The sequence below is a fragment of the Eumetopias jubatus genome, unplaced genomic scaffold (genome assembly GCF_037043125.1).
Source record: "Eumetopias jubatus isolate StellerSeaLion01/CBP00866 unplaced genomic scaffold, mEumJub1_p1.0 scaffold_27, whole genome shotgun sequence".
Classification (NCBI taxonomy): domain Eukaryota; kingdom Metazoa; phylum Chordata; class Mammalia; order Carnivora; family Otariidae; genus Eumetopias; species Eumetopias jubatus.
In genome coordinates, this window is record NW_028274833.1 from 913,275 (window position 1) to 933,977 (window position 20,703).

Sequence of the window (20,703 nt, forward strand, 5' to 3'; positions counted from 1 at the left end):
TTAAGATTTTATTTATTTGCGGGAGAGAGAGCTCCAGAGAGCATGAGTGGACAGAGTGGCAGGCAGAGGGAAAGGAAACAGGCAGACTCCCCGCTGAGCAGGGAGCCTGATGCTGGGCTTGATCCTGGCGACCTGATACCATGACTTGAGGTGAAGTCAGTGATTTAACCAACTCAGCCACCCGGGTACTCCAATAAATACAATCTTTAAAAATAAAGTGTCTCTTTTAGACATTATGCATTGGATCCTGGTTTCTTTTTCTTTCTTTTTTTTTAAGATTTTTATTTTCAAAGAGAGTATGCAAGTGGAGAGAGGGGCAGAGGGACATAGAGAATCTGAGGCAGACTCCCCACTGAGCAGGGAGCCCAATGCGGGGCTCCACCCTGGGATGCTGAAATCATGACCTGAGCCAAAATCAAGAGTCAGTCGCTTAACTGACTTGAGTCACCCAGGTGCCTCTGGACGATGCAGGGCTCGATCCCAGGACCCTGGGATCATGACCTGAGCCAAAGGCAGATGCTTAATGACTGAGCCACCCAGGCACCCCTGATCTATATATGTTTGATTGCAAAGTTTAATCTGTTTATATTCAGTGTTGTTATACTGCTAAGGAAGGAAGTACTTTTGTACCATTTTGTTCTTTGTTTTCCATATACCTTACAGTTCTTTTGTATGTTATTTCCTTCCTTACTGACTTTCATTTATTCAGTTGATTTTTTTGTACTGACATGTTTTCATTCCCTTTGGGGTATATGTGTTCACTCTGTGTTTTAGGTGTTTAGAGCACAAGTAGGGGGAGAAGCAGACTCTCCACTGAGCAGGGAGCCCAACATGAGGCTCAATCCCAGGGCTGTGGGATCATGACCTGAGCCGAAAGCAAATGCTCAACGACTAAGCCACCCAGGTGCCCCTAGGAGTTCTTTTGTATTTCTCAAATCAGTAATTTGCCTTAGGAGGGTTTGAATTGAGGACCCTAAAATGTGCCTCTCTTGGAGGAGTAGGCATGGGTGAGTAAAAACACAATGAAATTGCCTAACTCTTTTGAATGTGATTGTTTTTGATTCAGTGTTTGCTTGGTTGCTATAAACTGTGGGCTAATTTCCAGAAATCCTGGAAATAAAGTTATTTCATAACAATAGGACTTTGGAGCTGTCTAATGTTACAACTCCTCAATTTAAACTTTTAAACCAAATGTAAAGGTAAGAATATAGCATAGTGAATTTATTTTTATTTTCTTTAAAGATTTTATTTATTTGAGAGAGAGCACAAGCAAGGGAAGCGGCAGAGGGAGAGGGAGAAGCAGATTCCCCGCTGAGCAGGGAGTCCGATGCGGGACTCTATCCCAGGATCCCAGTGGGGGACTCAGTCCCAGGACCCTGGGATTATGACCTGAGCCGAAGGCAGCCGCTTAACTGACTGAGCCAGCCAGGCACCCTATTAAGCTGAATTTATTCAGAAATTAAATAATTGATTTACTGGAGGTTTTAAAATTTATTTTAGATTCCCATATCAAATTTAGCATTAGCACACAGCTGGATTCTTGTAACAGTTTTCTATTATTCAGCATTTCCCATGTGTCTTGAATTTCTTTCTTTGTTTTCTTGTTCTGTTTTAAGTAGGCTCTACTCCCATCATGGAGCCCAACACGGGGCTTGAAATCACAACCCCAAGATCAAGACCTGAGCTGAGATCAAGAGTCAGGTACTGAACTACCCTGAATAACTATTTTTGTCTATTTTTAAATGTAGAACTCTGCCTCTGATTGGGAGTAGAAATGCCTCTTTCCTGTTTTGGGTTTGTTTTCTGCTAACACTCGGCTTTTTAGAAGATTTAATGAGCTTTTTTTTTTAAGATTTTGTATCTTTGAGAGAGAGAGCATGAGCAGGAGGGAGGGGTAGAGGGAGAAGCAGACTCCCCGCTGAGCAGGTAGACTGGTATGGGACTCCATCCCAGGCCCCTGGGATCATGACCCGGTCCGAAGGCAGCTGCTTAACCGACTGAGCCACCCAGGCGCCCCTTTATGATCTTTCTTGTGCATTTGTATTATTACAATTGATTTTTATATGTACATAACTTTTATGTTTATTTTACCTTCTTACATATAAAAATGTTTTTAGCTGGCTATACAACCTTTGCTTAATTCCTGTTCAGATATATAGGACATGAATAAATAACAGCTGTGCCCCTAGGCACTACTCTGTAATTGCAGCCTGTGCTGCTTCTGACTGAAGGGATACAGAGAACAAAATATGACAGGAAAATTTTAAGTTTCCATAAATATATGAATGACTAAATAATACAAATACTATTTATTCTTTTTAAAGATAATGTAATTATTTTATTGAACCTCCTATTTCTGACTCATTCAAGCATATATTCCAAATATAACTTAAAAATTATTATAGGAAAGAATTAAACTCTTGGCCTTGACTGTGTTGCAGGGTTGGCTAGTGGATCTCATCAAAAAACTTGGCACATTGAATGGGTTCCAGATTTTGCATGATCATTTTATTAGTGGATCACCTTTGAATGTTCAAGTAATTGCAGCCCTTATTAAGTAAGTTACATTTTGAAAGTTTAATATTTATTGTCCTTATCGTATTGCCTTGAAAATCATTAAAAGTTAGTTTTCTAGTCTACTTTCTTATTTTAAATTGGAAATATGACATTTTTCTAAGTATTAAAACTAAAAGTACGTGTTAGGAGAATACAGATATTTGTGTCTTCTTCAATTTCTTTCCTGAGTATTTTATAGTTTTCTGAGTACAGATCCTTTGCCTCTTTGGTTAAATTGATTCCTAGGTATCTTATGGTTTTGGGTGCAATTGTGAATGGGATCGACTCCTTGATTTGTCTCCTTCTGTCTTGTTGTTGGTGTATAGGAATGCCACTGATTTCTGTGCATTGATTTTATAGCCTGCTACATGACTGATTTCCTGTATGAGTTCTAGGAGTTTTGGGGTGGAGTCTTTTGGGTTTTCCACATACAGTATCATATCATCTGCAAAGAGTGAGAGTTTGACTTCCTCTTTGCCGATTTGGATGCCTTTGATTTCTTTTTGTTGTCTGATTGCTGTGGCTAGGACTTCCAATACTATGTTGAATAGCAGTGGTGAGACTGGACATCGCTGCCGCGTTCCTGACCTTAGGGGAAAAGTTCTCAGCTTTTCCCCATTGAGAATGATATTCGCTGTAGGTTTTTCTTAGATGGCTTTTATGATATTGAGATATGTACCCTCTATCCCTATACTCTGAAGAGTTTTGATCAAGAAAGAATGCTGTACTTTGTCAAATGCTTTTTCTGCATCTATTGAGAGGATCATATGATTCTTGTTCTTTCTTTTGTTAATGTATTGTATCACGTTGATTGATTTGCGGATGTTGAACCAGCCTTGCAGCCCAGGGATAAATCCCACTTGGTCGTGGTGAATAATCCTTTTAATGTACTGTTAGATCCTATTGGCTAGTATTTTGGTGAGAATTTTTGCATCCATGTTCATCAAGGATATTGGTGTAAAATTCTCCTTTTTGATGGGGTCTTTTCTGGTTTTAGGATCAAGGTAATGGTGCCCTCATAAAATGAATTTGGAAGTTTTCCTTCCATTTCTATTTTTTGGAAGAGTTTCAGGAGAATAGGTATTAATTTTTCTTTAAATCTCTGATAGAATTCCGCTGGGAAGCCATCTGGCCCTGGACTTTTGTTTCTTGGGAGATTTTTGATGACTGCTTCAATTTCCTTAGTGGTTATAGGTCTGTTCAGGTTTTCTATTTCTTCCTGGTTCAGTTTTGGTAGTTGATACATCTCTAGGAATGCACCCATTTCTTCCAGGTTATCTAATTTGCTGGCATAGAGGTGCTCATATTATGTTCTTATAATTGTTTGTATTTCTTTGGTGTTGGTTGGGATCTCTCCTCTTTCATTCATGATTTTGTTGATTTGGGTCATTTCTCTTTTCTTTTTGATCCGTCTGGCCAGGGGTTTATCAATCTTGTTAATTTTTTCAAAGAACCAGCTCCTAGTTGCGTTGATCTGTTCTACTGTTCTTTTGGTTTCTAGTTCATTGATTTCTGCTCTGATCTTTATTATTTCTCCTCTCCTGCTGGGTTTAGGCTTTATTTGCTGTTCTTTTTCCAGCTCCTTTAGGTGTAGGTTTAGGTTGTGTATTTGAGACCTTTCTTGTTTCTTGAGAAAGGCTTGTATTGCTATATACTTTCCTCTCATGACTGCCTTTGCTGTATCCCAAAGATTTTGGACAGTTGTGTTTTCATTTTCATTGGTTTCCATGATTTTTTTAAATTCTTCTTTAATTTCCTGGTTGACCCATTCATTCTTTAGTAAGATGTTCTTTAGCCTCCATGTATTTGAGTTCTTTCCGACTTTCCTCTTGTGATTGAGTTCTAGTTTCAAAGCACTGTGGTCTGAAAATATGCAGGGAATGATCCCAATATTTTGGTACCGGTTGAGACCTGATTTGTGACCTAGGATGTGATCAATTCTGGAGAATGTTCCATGGACACTAGAGAAGAATGTGTATTCCGTTGCTTTGGGATGGAATGTTCTGAATATGTCTGTGAAGTCCATTTGGTCCAGTGTGTCATTTAAAGTCTTTATTTCCTTGTTGATCTTTTGCTTAGATGATCTGTCCATTTCAGTCACGGGGGTGTTAAAGTCCCCCACTATTATTGTATCATTGTCAATGTGTTTCTTCGCTTTTGTTATTAATTGCCTTATATAATTGGCTGCTCCCATGTTCGGGGCAGAGATATTTACAATTGTTAGATCTTCTTGTTGGGTAGACCCTTTAAGTAGGATATAGTGTCCTTCCTCATCTCTTATTACAGTCTTTGTTTTAAAATCTTGTTTTTCTGATATAAGGATTGCCACCCCAGGTTTCTTTTGGTGTCCATTCGCATGGTAAATGGTTTTCCACCCCCTAACTTTCAATGTGGGGGTGTCTTTGGGTCTAAAATGAGTCTCTTGCAGACAGCATATTGATGGGTCTTGTTTTTTAATCCATTCTGATAGCCTGTGTTTTGATTGGGGCATTTAGCCCATTTACGTTCAGGGTAACTATTGAAAGGTATGAATTTAGTGCCATTGTATTGCCTGTAATGTGACTGTTACTGTATGTGGTCTGTGTTCCTTTCTGATCTTTGCTGCTTTTAGGCTCTCTCCTTGCTTAGAGGACCCCTTTCAATATTTCTTGGAGGGCTGGTTTCGTGTTTGCAAATTCCTTTAGTTTTTGTTTGTTCTGGAAGCTTTTTATCTCTCCTTCAATTTTCAATAATAGCCTAGCTGGATATAGTATTCTTGGCTGCATATTTTTCTCGTTTAGTGCTCTGAAGATATCTTACCAGTCCTTTCTGGCCTGCCAGGTCTCTGTGGATAGGTCTGTTGCCAATCTAATATTTTTACCATTGTAGGTTACATATCTCTTCTCCCGAGCTGCTTTCAGGATTTTCTCTTTGTCTCTGAGACTCGTAAGTTTTACTATTAGATGTTGGGTGTTGACCTATTATTACTGATTTTGAGAGGGGTTCTCTGTGCCTCCTGGATTTTGATGCCTGTTTCCTTCCCCACATTAGGGAAGTTCTCTGCTATTATTTGCTCCAATATACCTTCTGCCCCTCTCTCTCTTTCTTCTTCTTCTGGGATCCCAATTATTCTAATGTTGTTTCGTCTTATCATATCACTTATCTCTCGAATTCTGCCCTCGTGATCCTGTAGTTGTTTCTCCCTCTTTTTCTCAGCCTCTTTATTTTCCATCATTTGGTCTTCTATATCACTGATTCTCTCTTCTGCCTCATTTATCCTAGCAGTCAGTGCCCCCATTTTTGATTGCACCTCATCAATAGCCTTTTTGATTTCAACTTGGTTAGATTTTAGTTCTTTTATTTCTCCAGAAAGGGTTTCTCTAATAACTTCCACACTTTTTTCAAGCTCAGCTAATATCTTTAAAGTCATGATTCTGAACTTTAGGTCTGACATCGTACTAATGTCCGTATTGAGTAGGTCCATGGCTGACGGTACTACCTCTTGTTCTTTTTGCTGAGGTGATTTTTTTCGTCTTGTCATTTTGTCCAGAGGAGAATAGATGAATGAAAGAACAAAATGCTAACAGGCTTACAACATCCCCAGCAAATATACTGTATACAAATCAGAAAAGACCTGAAACCAGGGGAAAAGAAAGGGAAAGAAAGAAAAAAGAAAGAGAAAAAAAAAAGAAAAGAAAAGGATAAAAACAAAAACAGAACAATACAAAAAAAGCAGAATGTGATCAAATATGATCAGGCTAGTGCATAGATCAGTGCCACACACTAGATTTTGGGCGTATTTTGGTCTGTTAGAAAAAAGTGCCTCCTAAAATTTTAAAGGAAGAAAGACATATATATACAAAATAAGGCTTGATACAATGAAGGGATAGAAGATGACTGTAAAGATGAAAATTATAAAAGATTTTATAAAAGGATTTGATAAGATAAGAAGTTGTTTGAATAAAGAAAGAAGATTTTAAAAAAAAGAAAAAAGGGAGAGAATATGATCAGGCAGGAGACTAGAACAGAGCCATACACTAGTGATTTAGGGTATATTTTGATCTGTTAGAAGAAACTATATCTCAAAATTTTAAAGAGAGTACAACTTATATATATATGCCAAAAATAAGGGTAACTACTATGAAGGGATAAAATATGACTCTAAGAATGAAAAATAAAAAATGTTTTTTTTTAAGAGATTGATAAGATGTTGGTTGAAAAAGGGAAAAAGAAAAAAAAAGCAGTTAACAAAAATTAACTTTGATGAACTAATAAATCATGGTAAAAAAAAAGCCATGAATTCTATGTGCAGTATTCCCCTAGCGCTGGAGTTCTCCCGTTCTCCTTGATTGGTAAACTTGGTCTTGGCTTGCTGGCTGTTCAGGCTGATCTTCTGGGGGAGGGGCCTGTTGCTGTGGTTTCCAAATGTCTTTGCCGGAGGCTGAATTGCCCCGCCCTTGTCGGTCAGGGCTAAGCAAGCTGCTGGGGTTTGATCTCAGATTTTGTTCCCTGCAAGCTCTGGGTACAGCCTTGGAGGACCAGGGCAAAAATGGTGGCCTCCCAATCTCCACCCGGAGGAGCTGAGAACTCGGGGCCCCGCTCCTCAGTGCGCCCACAGAGAAAAGCAGTCACTCCCTTGTCCCCGGTCTCCGGCCGCTCTCCGTGTTCACCCGGCCTGTGACCGAGCGTTGCTATCTCTGGCACCCGACCCCGTGTGGAGTCTCCAGACCCAACAGATTCCTGCAGTGCGTTCCCGTGCCGCTCCTCCCCAGGAAGGAAGGGGAGTCTCCCCGGATCTGCCGCTTGTTGGGTCCCTGCTGGAGGAGCAGTGGCCTGACTGGGCCGCGGATTACAGTTTATGGCAACCCCAAGCTGAGAGCCCGCGCCTCAGCTCCATCTCTGCAGCCGGCTTCCCCGCTCCGATACCTGGGAGCTCTGGCGCACTCAGGCTCCCCCGGTCTTTCTGTGACCCCAAGGTTCCTGAGACCACACTGTCCCGGGAGGATTCCACCCCCTGCTTAGCCACTGCAACGACGTCCCTCAGTGGAGCTGACTTCTAACAGTTCCGATTTTGTGCTCCGCGGCTCTATCACTTGCCAGAAGCGGCCAACAGAGGCCCCTCCCCCGCCGTCTATCCTCCCGAATATCGCCTCGGATTCACTTCTCCACACATCCTACCATCCAGTAAATGGTTGCTTCTCTGTTCAGATGGTTGTTGCTACTCTCCTCTTTGATCTCCTGTTGAGTTCGTAGGTGTTCAGAATGGTTTGATCCCTATTCAGCTGAATTCCTGAGACCAGACAAAATCTAGGTCTCCTACTCCTCCGCCATCTTGCTCCGCCCCCCTAGTCTACTTTCTTATTTTAAATTGGAAATATGACATTTTTCTAAGTGTTAAAACTAAAAGTACGTGTTAGGAGAATACAGATATTTGCAGAAATTCTGTGTTTTCCTTATTTCAGACCATTTGGACGATGCTATGAGTTTCTCAGTCAACATACATTGAGAAAATACTTTCTTCCAGTTAGAGAAATACTTCCTCAGTTTTTAGAAAATTTAACTGATGAAGAAGCAAAGAATGAAACAAAAAATGATGACTTTTCAATGATTATTAAATCTCTGCAGAATTTGGCTTCCAGGATTCCAGGACAAGAAGAAACTAAAAAATTTAGAAAATTTTAGGTTGAAAATGATACTCAGTAAGATACTTCCCCCTCTAAATAATTATTTGCTTGACTGTTTAAAATGATACTTAATCAAAATTTCTCTTGTAGATTGTTGCAGATTTCTTCTTTTAACGGAAAGATGAATGCACAGAATGAAATTAACAAAGTGATATCTAGTGTATCATGTTATACTCATCGGCATGGTAATCCTGAGGAGGAAGAGTGGCTGACAGCGGATCGAATGGCAGTAAGTCCCTTTGATTTTTCTTTGGTGAATAAAATTCTGTACCAGTTATGAATAAGATTAGCACCAATTAGTGCTAATGTGTAAATGTAAACAGTGACGGAAAGTAACTCTGAAATTGAGACATTGATTCATGATGATTAAATCCTAAAACTTTTTTATAATGGGTAATAAGAAATGATTTGTTAATAAGTAAACTATCGCTTTCTATTAACCTTAAACCTATTGTGTCTTTGGTAAGCTTACCATTGGTGAATACCGGTATTAATGATGCAATTATAGTTTGGTGGGTTGGCTGAAATGCAGTAGGTAGATGGGTAGATCTGGTATCTAGTGAATGAACTGGCATTATGCAAACTCAATTCGGTTTCGAGTTCTAAAAGTGAGGCTTATAATGAAAGGAATAAAATCTCTGATTTAATGTTCTGTCGTGATTTTTAAAACTTAATTGTTTTAAGATTTTATTTACTTTGCAGAGAGAGAGCACAAGCAGGGGGAGTGCCAGGCAGAGGGAGAAGCAGTTTCCCTGCTGAGCAAGGAACCTGATGCAGGACTTGATCCCAGGACTATGGGATCACGACCTGAGCTGAAGGCAGATGCTTAACTCACGGAGCCACCCAGGCATCCCTGAAACTTAATTTTTAAATCACTTATATCTATCATTTTGGCATCGAAAGGGAACAGTTTAAATAGATATTTATATGTTTAAGTGTTGAAATGAATACTGTCCAGTAGCCTTGTAAGGTATTTGCTTGGTAATATATTTTGTGTGTATATCGTATGCTAGTAATGGGTATATATGTGTGAAGAATGATCTCTACCTTAAATGAGTTCTTAGTTTAATAGTGAAAATGATTGGGGCACCTAGCTGGCTCAGTCAGTAGAGTGTGTGACTCTCAATCTCAGGGTTGCGAGTTCAAGCCTCACAATGGGCATGGAGCCTGGTTTAAAATAATACGTTTTTTTAAAATAGTGAAAATGATCAAAATGTAAAAGGTATTTGAGGACTCTTGATTATTGAGAAATGGTATGTAACCTAGACCCTAGGTTCTGACTCTGTGTTAGGTGTCAGGTTTCAAGTATGCAGTTTACCTACTTTGTGAAACATCAAGCATTTAACTACTTAAAATGTCCACTTGTCTGTGAATTATTACCAGTCCTTGAAAGGTACAGAAAATGAATGTTGAGAAACTTTTGGAAGCAATGTCATTGCTGTGGCATTTCTCTTGATTTTTCCCCCCAAAGAATGAAGACAGATGGGGAAATATAACACTGATTATTCTCACAGATAGTATGAGGAATGTGCTGAGGTACATTTTTATGGGACCATTTCTGTTTGTGAAAAATTAAATTCGGTACAACTTTTTATTTTAATATTTTTTATTAAAATCATAATAAGCACATTATATGGGATATAATTTTTCAGTTTAGTAACCTCTGGGAGCATTTTGTGTGCAAAATTAGATTTTGTGAAATACTGAATATTTTGCACTAAAACAATATGTAAACATATTACAATAGTGTGTTATAATTTGTAAATGTAAACATGATTGAATCCAATGTTATTCCAAAATCTGAACTATATTTTAATTTTTTACTTTTATTTCTTTTCAGTTTTTGAGATGTAATTGCTATATGTAACTATATAAATTTAAGCGCACAGTGTAATGACTTAATTAACATGTATAGTTGACCTTTTTTTTTAACATTTATTTGAGACAGAGAGAGAGCATGAGCAGGGGCGAAGAGGCAAAGGCAGAGGGAGAGAGAGAAGCAGAGTCCCTGCTGAGCCAGGAGTGTGAGTCAAGCTCCATCCCAGGACCTGGAGACCATGACCTGAGCCGAAGGCAGACACTTAACTGACTGAGCCACCCTGAGCACCGCTACAGTTGATCTTTAAACAGTGCAAGGATTATGGGCATTGACACCCTGCATAACTGAAAATCCTCATACAACTTGAGACACCAAAACTTTAACTACTAAAACCCTTATTTATGACAAAAGTCAATTAGCACATATTTTATATGTGTATTATGTAATATATATTGTTACAATAAAGTAATCAAGAAAAATGTTATTAAGTAAATCATGAGGAAGGGGAAATAACTGTGCATACATGGACTCAACACAGTTTGAACCTGTGTTGTCAAATAATTACCACAGTAAATTTAGTTAGCATCTATCATCTTCTATAGATTTTTTTAAAAAGAAAAAGTATTTTTATCCTGTTTTTGTGAACTCTTAGAATATAATGTCTGGGGGCGCCTGGGTGGCTCATTCAATGAAGCCCCTGCCTTCAGCTCAGGTTCTGATCCCAGATTCCTAGAATTGGGATCAGGCTCCCTGCTGGGCAAGGAGTCTGCTTCTTCCTCTACCTCTGCCCCTCCCTCGCACTCATGCTCTCTCCTTCTCGCTCTCAATAAATAAAATCTTAAAAAAAAAAAAAAAAGAGGGATGCCTGGGTGGCTCAGTAGGTTAAGCGTTTGCCTTTGGCTCAGGTTCTGATCCCAGGGTCCTGGAATTAAGCCCTGCGTCAGGCTCCCTGCTCAGCGGGGAGCCTGCCTCTCCCTCTCACTCTGTCTGCTGCTCTGCCTACTTGTGCTCTCTATCTTTATCAAATAAATAAATAAAATCCTAAAAATATAGATGTTCTCTTTATGTCATAGAGCAGTGTTGAATATTGCTACCATGTTGTGCATTTACATTCCCAGTACTTAATTATCTTGTAATTGTAGTTTTTCCCACCCTGATTGTAGCTTCTGCTTGAAAGAAATTTTTGTATTACATTTAGGAATGGATACAACAGAACAATATCTTATCCATAGTGCTGTGAGGTAGTTTTCATCAACCTCAGTATGTGGAAAAGCTAGAGAAGATTCTTCGTTTTGTGATTAAAGAAAAACCTCTTACATTACAGGATCTTGATAACATCTGGGCAGCACAGGTAAGGAATTTAAGATGACAGCTACTTTATAAGAAAGATACCAAAAATTATTATTTTGCTGTAGTTATTAGGTGTTGGCATATGAATCTGTATTACTTGATTTTAAGTTTAACTCTTTGATATACACAGAATTCTGTTAAGAATATTTTTAAACGAGGGGCACCTGGGTGGCTCAGTCGTTAAGCATCTGCCTTTGGCTCAGGTCATGATCCCAGGGTCCTGGCAACGAGCCCCACATCGGGCTCCCTGCTCCGCGGGAAGCCTGCTTCTCCCTCTCCCACTCCCCCCTGCTTCTTTCTCTCTCTTGCTGTGTCTCTCTCTCTGTCAAATAAATAAAATCTTTAAAAAAAAAGGATATTTTTAAGTGAAAAAACAAGTTACCCTGATCTTGACGTCCTTTGCAGGTGTAAATCACAATTTGTACAACAGTTGTATGTATTACATATAGACTTACAACAATAATAAATTTGGGTTTTTTTCTTGCAAACTGTATGAAGGAAAAAATGTTAGAAGAATAATACTAGTTTTTTCATGAATAAGTTGGAGGGATTACAGAGTCCTGCCCAGCCCACCCTTTTTAAGGAAAAACTAACAAAATATTCAGTCTTCCCATCATTAAGTACTTAAGGATTCGGTTTTGAGATGATCCACTATTTTGCCTTATTTTCTCTTCATTTTATTTAGAAATATCTGTAATAAATTTTCATTTGAATCCTGAAAGTATATTACCATTTATACCAAGAAATTGAGTATAAAATGGTATACGTGGCAGCTCTAAAGCATTTAAAACATTAACCTCAGATGAAGCAAGTGGAAATATTTTATTTATTAAGAAGTGGACACAGTAGTCTACTTACTTAGTTCATTTCTTTATTTAAACTTAAGTACACGGTGATTCTTTTGTTTACTTTGATATATTTCATATTGTTTTTCAACAGGCAGGGAAACATGAAGCCATTGTGAAGAATGTACACGATCTGCCGGCCTAGTTGGCTTGGGATTTTTCTCCTGAACAACTTGATCATCTTTTTGATTGCTTTAAGGTAGTAATTCAAATAGTAAAGTAGTACTATCTCATCTTAAGTAGAATTAATTAGATATATTTGTGTTTTGTCAATATATACTTACTAACAAATTTCACAAAGAATCTTTCATGAAGAATTGGTTGTTGCTTTTTTATTCTAGCCAGAATTTAACATTAGTTTTTATTATAGTTATAATTTCCATCACAGAATAATCGTATTTTTCACTCAGGTTATTTCAGTTTGTTTAACTTCCTCTGGCGACTTTTATTTTTGCATACTTCTGCATTTGGAAATGGAGGAGAATGTTATTTGCTATAATAAATAGATATTTATAATTATAGAGATATAATAATACACTCAACTGCAGTGGTTCTCTGAGATAACGTATATAAAAATAGAAGTAAGATTCAGAAAGAACTCTTAAGAGTCTCTGGCAACTTATCTGCATTAATCTAATTGGGCACTTTTTAATATTCAGTCTCTTCAGTTGGCAATGCTGGCTGGAGAATTTATAGATTAGGAAGATAAAATCATATGCCATCGTTCATAAACGATTATTCTGGTAACCATAGGCATTAGAATCACAGTATTTCTTGTTGAAAGTAATTTGCATAGCTCTTGGTAACTTTATTTGGTACAAGAAATGAGAAACTGTTTGGCATCTGTCAAAATACATGTTTTGTGTTCTGTGATACACCTGTTGTATTTCTGAATGTGTACCCTAAAAAAATTCATCATTGTGTATCAGGATGCGTGTTCAAAAGATCTGTAGCAGGGTGCCTAGCTAGATCAGTTGGAAAGAGCAGGCAACTGTTGATCTCAGTAAATTTGAGCCCCATGTTGGATATAGAGATTACTTAAAAATATCTTTATCAAGAAACACAATGGAGCAACTTATTTGTATTAAACTCGAACTGGAAAGAACCAAGTGTCTATAAGTAGTAACAGGAAAAATACATACAACAGTGAAAATTAATATATTAGAGGAATTTAACAAATGGGTGAATCTTAGTAATGTGATGAAATTTTTTGTATATTTTTTAATCCATTGAATATATCAAAGCAGGGAAGGAAATCAATATTGGGAAGATATTGTGGATACTGTAAAAGTTAGTTTAAGAGGTAACTTCTGAAATGGTGATGTATCTATAATAGCCACAGTGACAGAAAGATGGAGTGGTATCAATTTTTCCTTTTTTATTTCTAATATTGGCAAGATTCTTTAACTATAATCATAGTGAAAATCCCATCACCGATGCATAGCCCTTTTGAGTTATCAAGTGTTTACTGAATGTCTATTATTATTATGTCTAGTTAGAAGCATTATATTTTGAGATGTTGTATGGTATAATTTATTGTGATTTGAAAGGCCTTACCGAAAAGTCTCACTAAAAGCACTTTAAAGCCTAAAGTGTAGGTCACTTAACAGGTCTTTGTAGGTTGTAACTAAGTGATCCTGACTTTCTCTAAATATTTGTCCTTAGTTATATTTGCTTATGGTATTGCTCAAATGGTGGTCTATAAATATTTGAGTCCTTTGTAAGTCTTTGTCTACCAGGCTACTAATTTCCAGTCCTTGACAACAATTTTTGTCAGAGTTGTTAATTATCACTGTCCTCATGGTTTGAAACTCTGTCTTACTGTGTTACTGTTTTTCATATTCTTAGTGATTAATGAAATTGAACTTTTTTTTTACCTGTTTTTGAACTATTTGTGTCATTTCCAGTGAGAGGTAATTCATATCTTTTACCTGTTTATTTTTCCTATTTGATTGTTGTTCCTCTTTTTTTTTCCTTTATTTTTTGAGAGAGAATGTGAGGGGGGCAGATATAGGAGGAAGGAGAGGGAATCTTAAGCAAGTTCCACACTCAGCATGGGGTTCAGTCCCACAGCCCTGGATCATGACCTAAGGTGATATGAAGAGTCAGATGCTAAACCAATTGAGCCACCCAGGTGCCCTGTGTTCCTTTTTTTATGCATTCCTAAGTATTTTGTATATCTGATTTTTCAGTCCTTGCACATTTGGCTAAAAAATAATTTCTCATGGTTTTATTAGGACTTTGAATGAGGAATGAAATATCCTAACTGTATGACTGGTTGGTGGGTTTTAATCCTCTTTGATTCTGTGGTTTTTACCTTTATCTGTTTTGTTCTTGCAATATACATGATTATAATCACAGGTAGTTTTTGTGTTCCTTTCATCATTTCAGAGGGAATTTTGTAGGAGCTAGAACACTTTAGAAGCAAGCACTAAAGTTGTCTTCCTAGAAGTCCCATTTTTATCATTTCATTTTTCCATATTTATCATTTTAAATTGTATAATATTTCCATTAAGAGCTATTTATTCTTTTCTCCAATTTTTGGATATTTAGGCAACTAGCAGTTCCTTATGTTCTGGCAACCATTGAATGCAAGGGGAAAGAATACATAAAACTTCCCCTATGTTGTATTAACTGGCCTTAAAGAACACTATTTTATTTTTATTTTATAATTTTTTTATTTTGAGAAATTGAAGGTTCACGTGAACTTTAATAAATAATACAGAGAATTTCATACGTTCTTTAGAGTTTTCTTCTGTGAAAACATCTTGCAGAAAGTAGTACAGTATTAATTAAGATATTGACACTCGTACTTTAAGTTTTATTTCCATCACCACATGGACTCTTCATTAGTCCTTTTATGGCCACAGCAGTTCTGTCTTGCCCCTCCTCGTAACTCTTGGCAACTGCAGGCCTGGTGTCTGTTTCTACCATTTGTCATTTTGAGATTGTTAAAGAAATGGAATCATATAATATATAGCCATTGGGGATTTTTTCACTCAGCATAATTCTCTGCAGGCTCATACAGTTTGTTTATGTATCTGTAGATTGTTTCTTTTGTTCCTGAGTGGTACTCATGATACAACTTTTAACTGGTTATGGCTTATTTCACTACTCACCCATAAATGGATGTATGAAGATTTTCTCATGTAGAGCTTTTACAAATAAAGCTGCTATGAACATTGGTGTGCAGACATTTTACTGTGTGTGAACATAGTCCGTATCTCTGAGATTGCAGTTGCTGTGTTGCATAGTAGTTGCATATTTAGTTTAGTCTGTTTTAGTTTACTTCTTGACAAAGCCATTTTATAAAGATATTCACAGACTGAGAGGTACACACTAAAGAGTATGAGGCAGTGTGTTTCCGTATATTTACAAAATTACGGTATCACTACCACTGCCTAATTTCAGGATGTTGTCAGTATCCTGAAATTAAACATCAGTCCTTATTCTGTCCTCCGTCCAGCTTCTGCCCCTACTGCTCTGTTTTCTGGATTTTCTACTCAGGACATTTATCTGTATACATGGCCTGTTTTGACTTCCTTCTTTCACTAAGCAAAATGGTATCAGGGTTCATTTATGCTATATCATGTATTAGATTTTTTGTTGGCAAGTTAGATTCAGTAGTGTGGATATACCAGTTTTGTTCATTGATCAATTAGTTAATGAACTTTGGGTTGTTTCCACTTTTGGTTTAGTATGAATACTGCTGTTCTGAAAGTTCATGTGTAAGTTTGTTTGGACATGTATTCATTTATATTACCAAATGATGTTTTGTTGTATAGATACAACACATTTATTCATCATTTGGGTATTTCCCACTTCTGGCTATTATGAATAATAGCTGAGAACACTAGTGTACAGGTTCTTCTTTGGACATATATCATCAGTTCTCTTGGGTATATACTCATGGAATATGGAGAGGAATTGCTAGGTCACATGGTAATTTAAAGTATAACATTTTGAGGAACTGCCAAGCTGTTTTCCAAAGTACCTGTACCTTTTTATATTTCCATCAATGTATGAGAGTTGCAGTTTCTTCTCATCCTTGTCAACTGTTGTCTTTCTGATTTTAGCCATCTTAGTGGAGTTGAAGTAAAATTTTGTTGTGGTTTTGATTTGTATTTTCTTAATAGCTAATGATGATGAACATATTTGTGTTTAATGACCATTTATATATCATCTTTGAAGAAACTCCTGTTCAGATTCTTTATGTCTTTATTTTTTATTTATAGAAATTATACATTCTATATATAAGTCCCTTATCAAATTATGTTTTGCAAATATTTTCTCCTTGATAGGTTGTGTTTTCTCTTTCTTGATGGTGTTCCTTCTGTAACAGAGTTTAAAAAGTTTTTTGGTTAGGTGACTTTGACATCACATAAAATTAAACATTTAAAAATATATAGTGGATTGGAATTCAGTACATCCAGTGTTATACAGCTGCTGCTTCTATCACATTGCAGAACATCTTTGTCATTGCAGTCATTTCTCTGTCTACCCTTTGCTTCCTGCATCCTGGAAACCAGAAATCGATCTTTCTGTCTGTAAAGACTTACCTGTTCTGGGTAAAAGTTTTTAATTTTGTGAAGTCCAGTTATGTATTCATTTTATTGATAACTTGGGCTTTGGTTTCATATTTTAGAAATTACTGCCTCTAGTGTACAGTCTCAAAAGATTTTTTAAAAATGTTTCCTTCCAAGTATAAGGGTATACCTAAAGTTCAGTTTAGGTGTAAGTATATACGCTCATATTTAGAGCTGCGTTCCATTTTCAAGTAATTTTTTGCAGTGGTGTGAGGTGAAGTTCCAGTTCATTCTTTGCATGATACTATATTCACTTGTCCCAGAAACATTTGTTTAGAAGACTATTCTTTTTATTCAGCTGTCCTGGCATTTTTTTTGTCTAAAATAAGTTCTTTTATAATTGTCAGAATCACATAAGGGTTTTATTTCCCTTCACTGTGTTCTATTCTGTTAATCTGTATGTCATTATGCCAGTATTAACATTGAGTACTGTAAGTTTGTCTAAATTTTTCTAGTTAGGAAGTGTGAGTCCTTCACTTTTGCCTCTTTAAGAAAAGGACGTTGGCTGCTGGAAGTCACTTGACTTCCCTTATGAATTTTAGAGTATGGTTGTCAATATCTGCAAAGAAGGTAGGTGAAATTTTGATAGACATTGTAGGGCATTGTATCATTTGTATAGTATTGCTGTCCTATCAATATTAGTCTTCCAGTCCATGAATCTGGAATATTTTTCAGTTTTTTGGAGCTGTCTTTCCATTTATTTAGATCCCCTTTAATTTCAGCAGTATTACCTCCCCCCCATATTCATTGCATTTTTGCTAAACTTATACTAAAGCAGTGTGCTGTTTTTGATGTTACTTTGAGTGAAAGTGTTTGCTTTGTTTTTGTATTGGGATTGTTCTTATCTAATGTATAGAAAAACATACCTAATAAATAAAAATACAGTTAAGGTTTTAAAATTTATTTATGTCCTAAAAACCTATAGTACCTGTTACTTGTTGTGTGTATATATATACATATATATTTTTTTTTTCTTAAGGAGTTCCTAGATTTTCTATGTACAAGATCATATGATTTGCAACTAGAGATAGTTTTACTTCTTCCCAATCTTGTTGTCCCTTTTTTTTTGACACCCTTGTTTATTAATAGCCCTAACTAAAACATAAAGCATAATGTTGAAGGATATGGTGAAAGTGGGTGTTCTCAATGTTGAGTGGAAAATTTAAAGTTTCCATCATTAAGTATGATATAAGTTGACAGGTTTTGTTATTGCACTTTATTGGATTTAAGAAATTCCTTCTATTCCTCGTTTTTTGAGTGTTTTAGTTATGAAAGGCTGTTGGATTTTGTCATTTGCCTTCTCTACATCTAGTGAGATTATGGGTTTTTTGTCCTATGTTACATTGACTGATATTTGTATGTTCAAATAGTCTTCCACTTCTGTAATAAACGTGTGTGTGCAGGCAAAAAGAAATCTGCCTGGCTGTGTGAGCTAGTCCATGGGTATATGGCGTGCGTGTGTGTTTTAAGGCACACCTGGGTGTGTGAATTACTGCAGGGCTACGTATGTATGGACGTGTGCCAGAGAACTTTCATGTGAGTGTTGAGTGTATGTGTGCTTGCATGTTCAAGGGTGTCTGTTGTGTGTCTGTGTGTTTGCAGGCCATTCGGTTTTTGCGTGTGGGGGGGTGTGGGTGTGCGCACATCTGTAGCCACCATTCTATGCCTCTGTTTTGGAGACTGTGTGTGCCTGGTGTGTGTGTGTTGCATTATCACGTGTGTGTGTATTTGGGTGGTCATGTGTGCACACCTGTGTGTCGAAAACAAGTGTGGTTCTGTGTGCATTGCATGTATGGGTGTTGGCATGAGCTCGTGTACGTGTGCGTGTCTGTTGGTGTGGGACCAAGTGTGTATGCCTGTTTTGTGAGGATTGTGTGTGTTCCTTGAAGGTTTCCGTGCAGTATGCGTCGTGTGTGTGTGTGTGTGTGTGCGTGTTTGTGTATGTTTTCGGGGCCAATTTTGTATTCTACTTTACTGGAGAAGGATTGTGTATGTTGGGGGTGTGGGATTACACGTGTAAAAGTGTGTGTGTGTGTTGGGAAGCTCACCGCACATGCCTATGAGACAGAGAATATGTGTGGGTTGGGTTTGTGCATGTTTGCGTGAGCACGTGCGTGTGTGTGTGATGGTGAGGCTCAGATTGCGTTCCTGTGTGATGCAGACTGTGTGTTTCTGTTCCCTGTGGGTGTCCTGAGGGCAGGTGTCTATGCATGTGTCTGGGTGAGGGCCAGTTTTGTATGCATGTGTGTCTAAGAACATGTGTATTTGTTGCGTCTGTGTCTGCGTGTGTTCTGGGGTGGAGGGGCGTGTGTGTGTTAATGCCGGGGCAAGTGTGTGTGGCTCTGCCATAGAGCTTGTGTGAGTGTTGTGCGTGTGTTTGCAAACGCAGCTGTGTGTGTTTGCACGGAAAGTGTGCATGCCTGTGTGCAGGACACGTGTGTTTGTGTGTAATGTGATCTGAGTGTGTGAGCATGCACAGGTGTGCGTGGGAGTGGACCTGTGCAGACACCATGCATGCCTGTGGCCCACAGATTGTGTGTGTGTGTGTTTGTGCACAACACACCTGGGTGAGAGAGAAAGAGCGGTGCCAGTCTACATGGGTTTGTGTCTGTGTGCATGCGTGCGGCCATCTTTCCCTTGTGTCGAGCCCGGGTGTGTGGGTGTGTGTTATGTGTGTGTATGCATGAGCACGTGTGTGTGTTTCGTGTCTCTGTGTGTTTCCAGTCACGTGTTTGTGAGAGTGTGTGGCCACTGGCGCATGCCTGTGTGTGGAGACCGTATGCGTGCGTGTGTTGTGTCCAAGCATTTGCATGTGCACACGTGTGTAGGAGGGTGTGTGTAGGCCCCGGGCAGCAAAAGAGAGGGACTGTGGGATTTCCAGCTCTTCCGATGGTGGAGAAAGGGGCAAGAGGCTGAGTGCAGCCACGTCCCTCCGGACACACAGGTCTCGAGTGTATTCCATGGTTCTTCAGAGGTCTGTCTCTCCTGTTGATGCACAGACGCACAGGGGCCAAGGCAAGGAGGGATGGGTGGGAGTTGGCAGGCGGGTGTGAGGTGCACGACCCTTCTGTGCTGCTTGCATGGATGGTCCCAGGTGTGGAAAATAGCTAGGGGTTTCAGTCTCCTTCCCGGGCCGCACAACTCTTGTCATGTGGTCCCTCTCACCTTCCCGCCCTGGCAAGGACAATGCCAGATGTCTGTCATTGCACGAATGACACCCGGGAGTGGGAGTGGACGTGGACAGCATACACATGAAGGGCGAACAAATGGTAACCACGGTCCAAGACCGTGGGGGCGCATATGAAATCCATTCTGGGGGAAACGCGTGGAAATCCGGTCGGGGACTATGCCTGGATATAGGTGCACGCTTCCCCTGACTGAGACGGAAACACTCAGTGACTGGAAACACACAGAGACACGCAACACACACAGGAGCTCATGCATACACACACACACGACACACACCCAAACCCCCGGGCTCCACACATGTAAGGGAAGATGACCGCACGCACGCAGTCACAAACCCATGCAGACTTCACCTGCTTGTCGGTGATGCCTGGAGAGACTGGCTGGCATTAGCGCCAGACCAATGGCCCCAAGCCTACTTTGCTGACTCGAAAGCAACTTGGCCATTCTCTCACCACATATGTGGGCCAGCTCTGGGGACGTGATGGCCCGGCTTGATGTTCCACTCATGGTCTCACCCGGCTGGCCTGGAGCGAGGGAGTCGAGAGTGGATGCGTTCTCCTCTGCAGGTCAGACGAGCCGGGAACCCCTTTCCGGGGCTTTCATGCCTTTAGCAGCATGCAACACAAGATGCTCCGTCTCTGCTGGTGCAGGCATTCCTGTTGCCTGTTGCCTGGGTGCCATCCTCAGCTCCTTGC

The 20,703-nt window shown here is 38.9% G+C and overlaps 1 protein-coding gene across 1 annotated transcript in view; it reads left to right on the top strand.

The window, feature by feature from the left end:
- The window catches only part of LOC148162011 (ubiquitin carboxyl-terminal hydrolase 9X-like), a 111,584-nt gene that overhangs the window by 17,365 nt on the left and 73,516 nt on the right, over positions 1-20,703 (top strand). Inside the window, 6 exon segments of the mRNA XM_088020454.1 lie at positions 2,442-2,557; positions 7,998-8,195; positions 8,197-8,232; positions 8,307-8,448; positions 11,237-11,389; positions 12,328-12,432. Coding sequence (XP_087876580.1) covers positions 2,442-2,557; positions 7,998-8,195; positions 8,197-8,232; positions 8,307-8,448; positions 11,237-11,389; positions 12,328-12,432 — 750 coding nt within the window.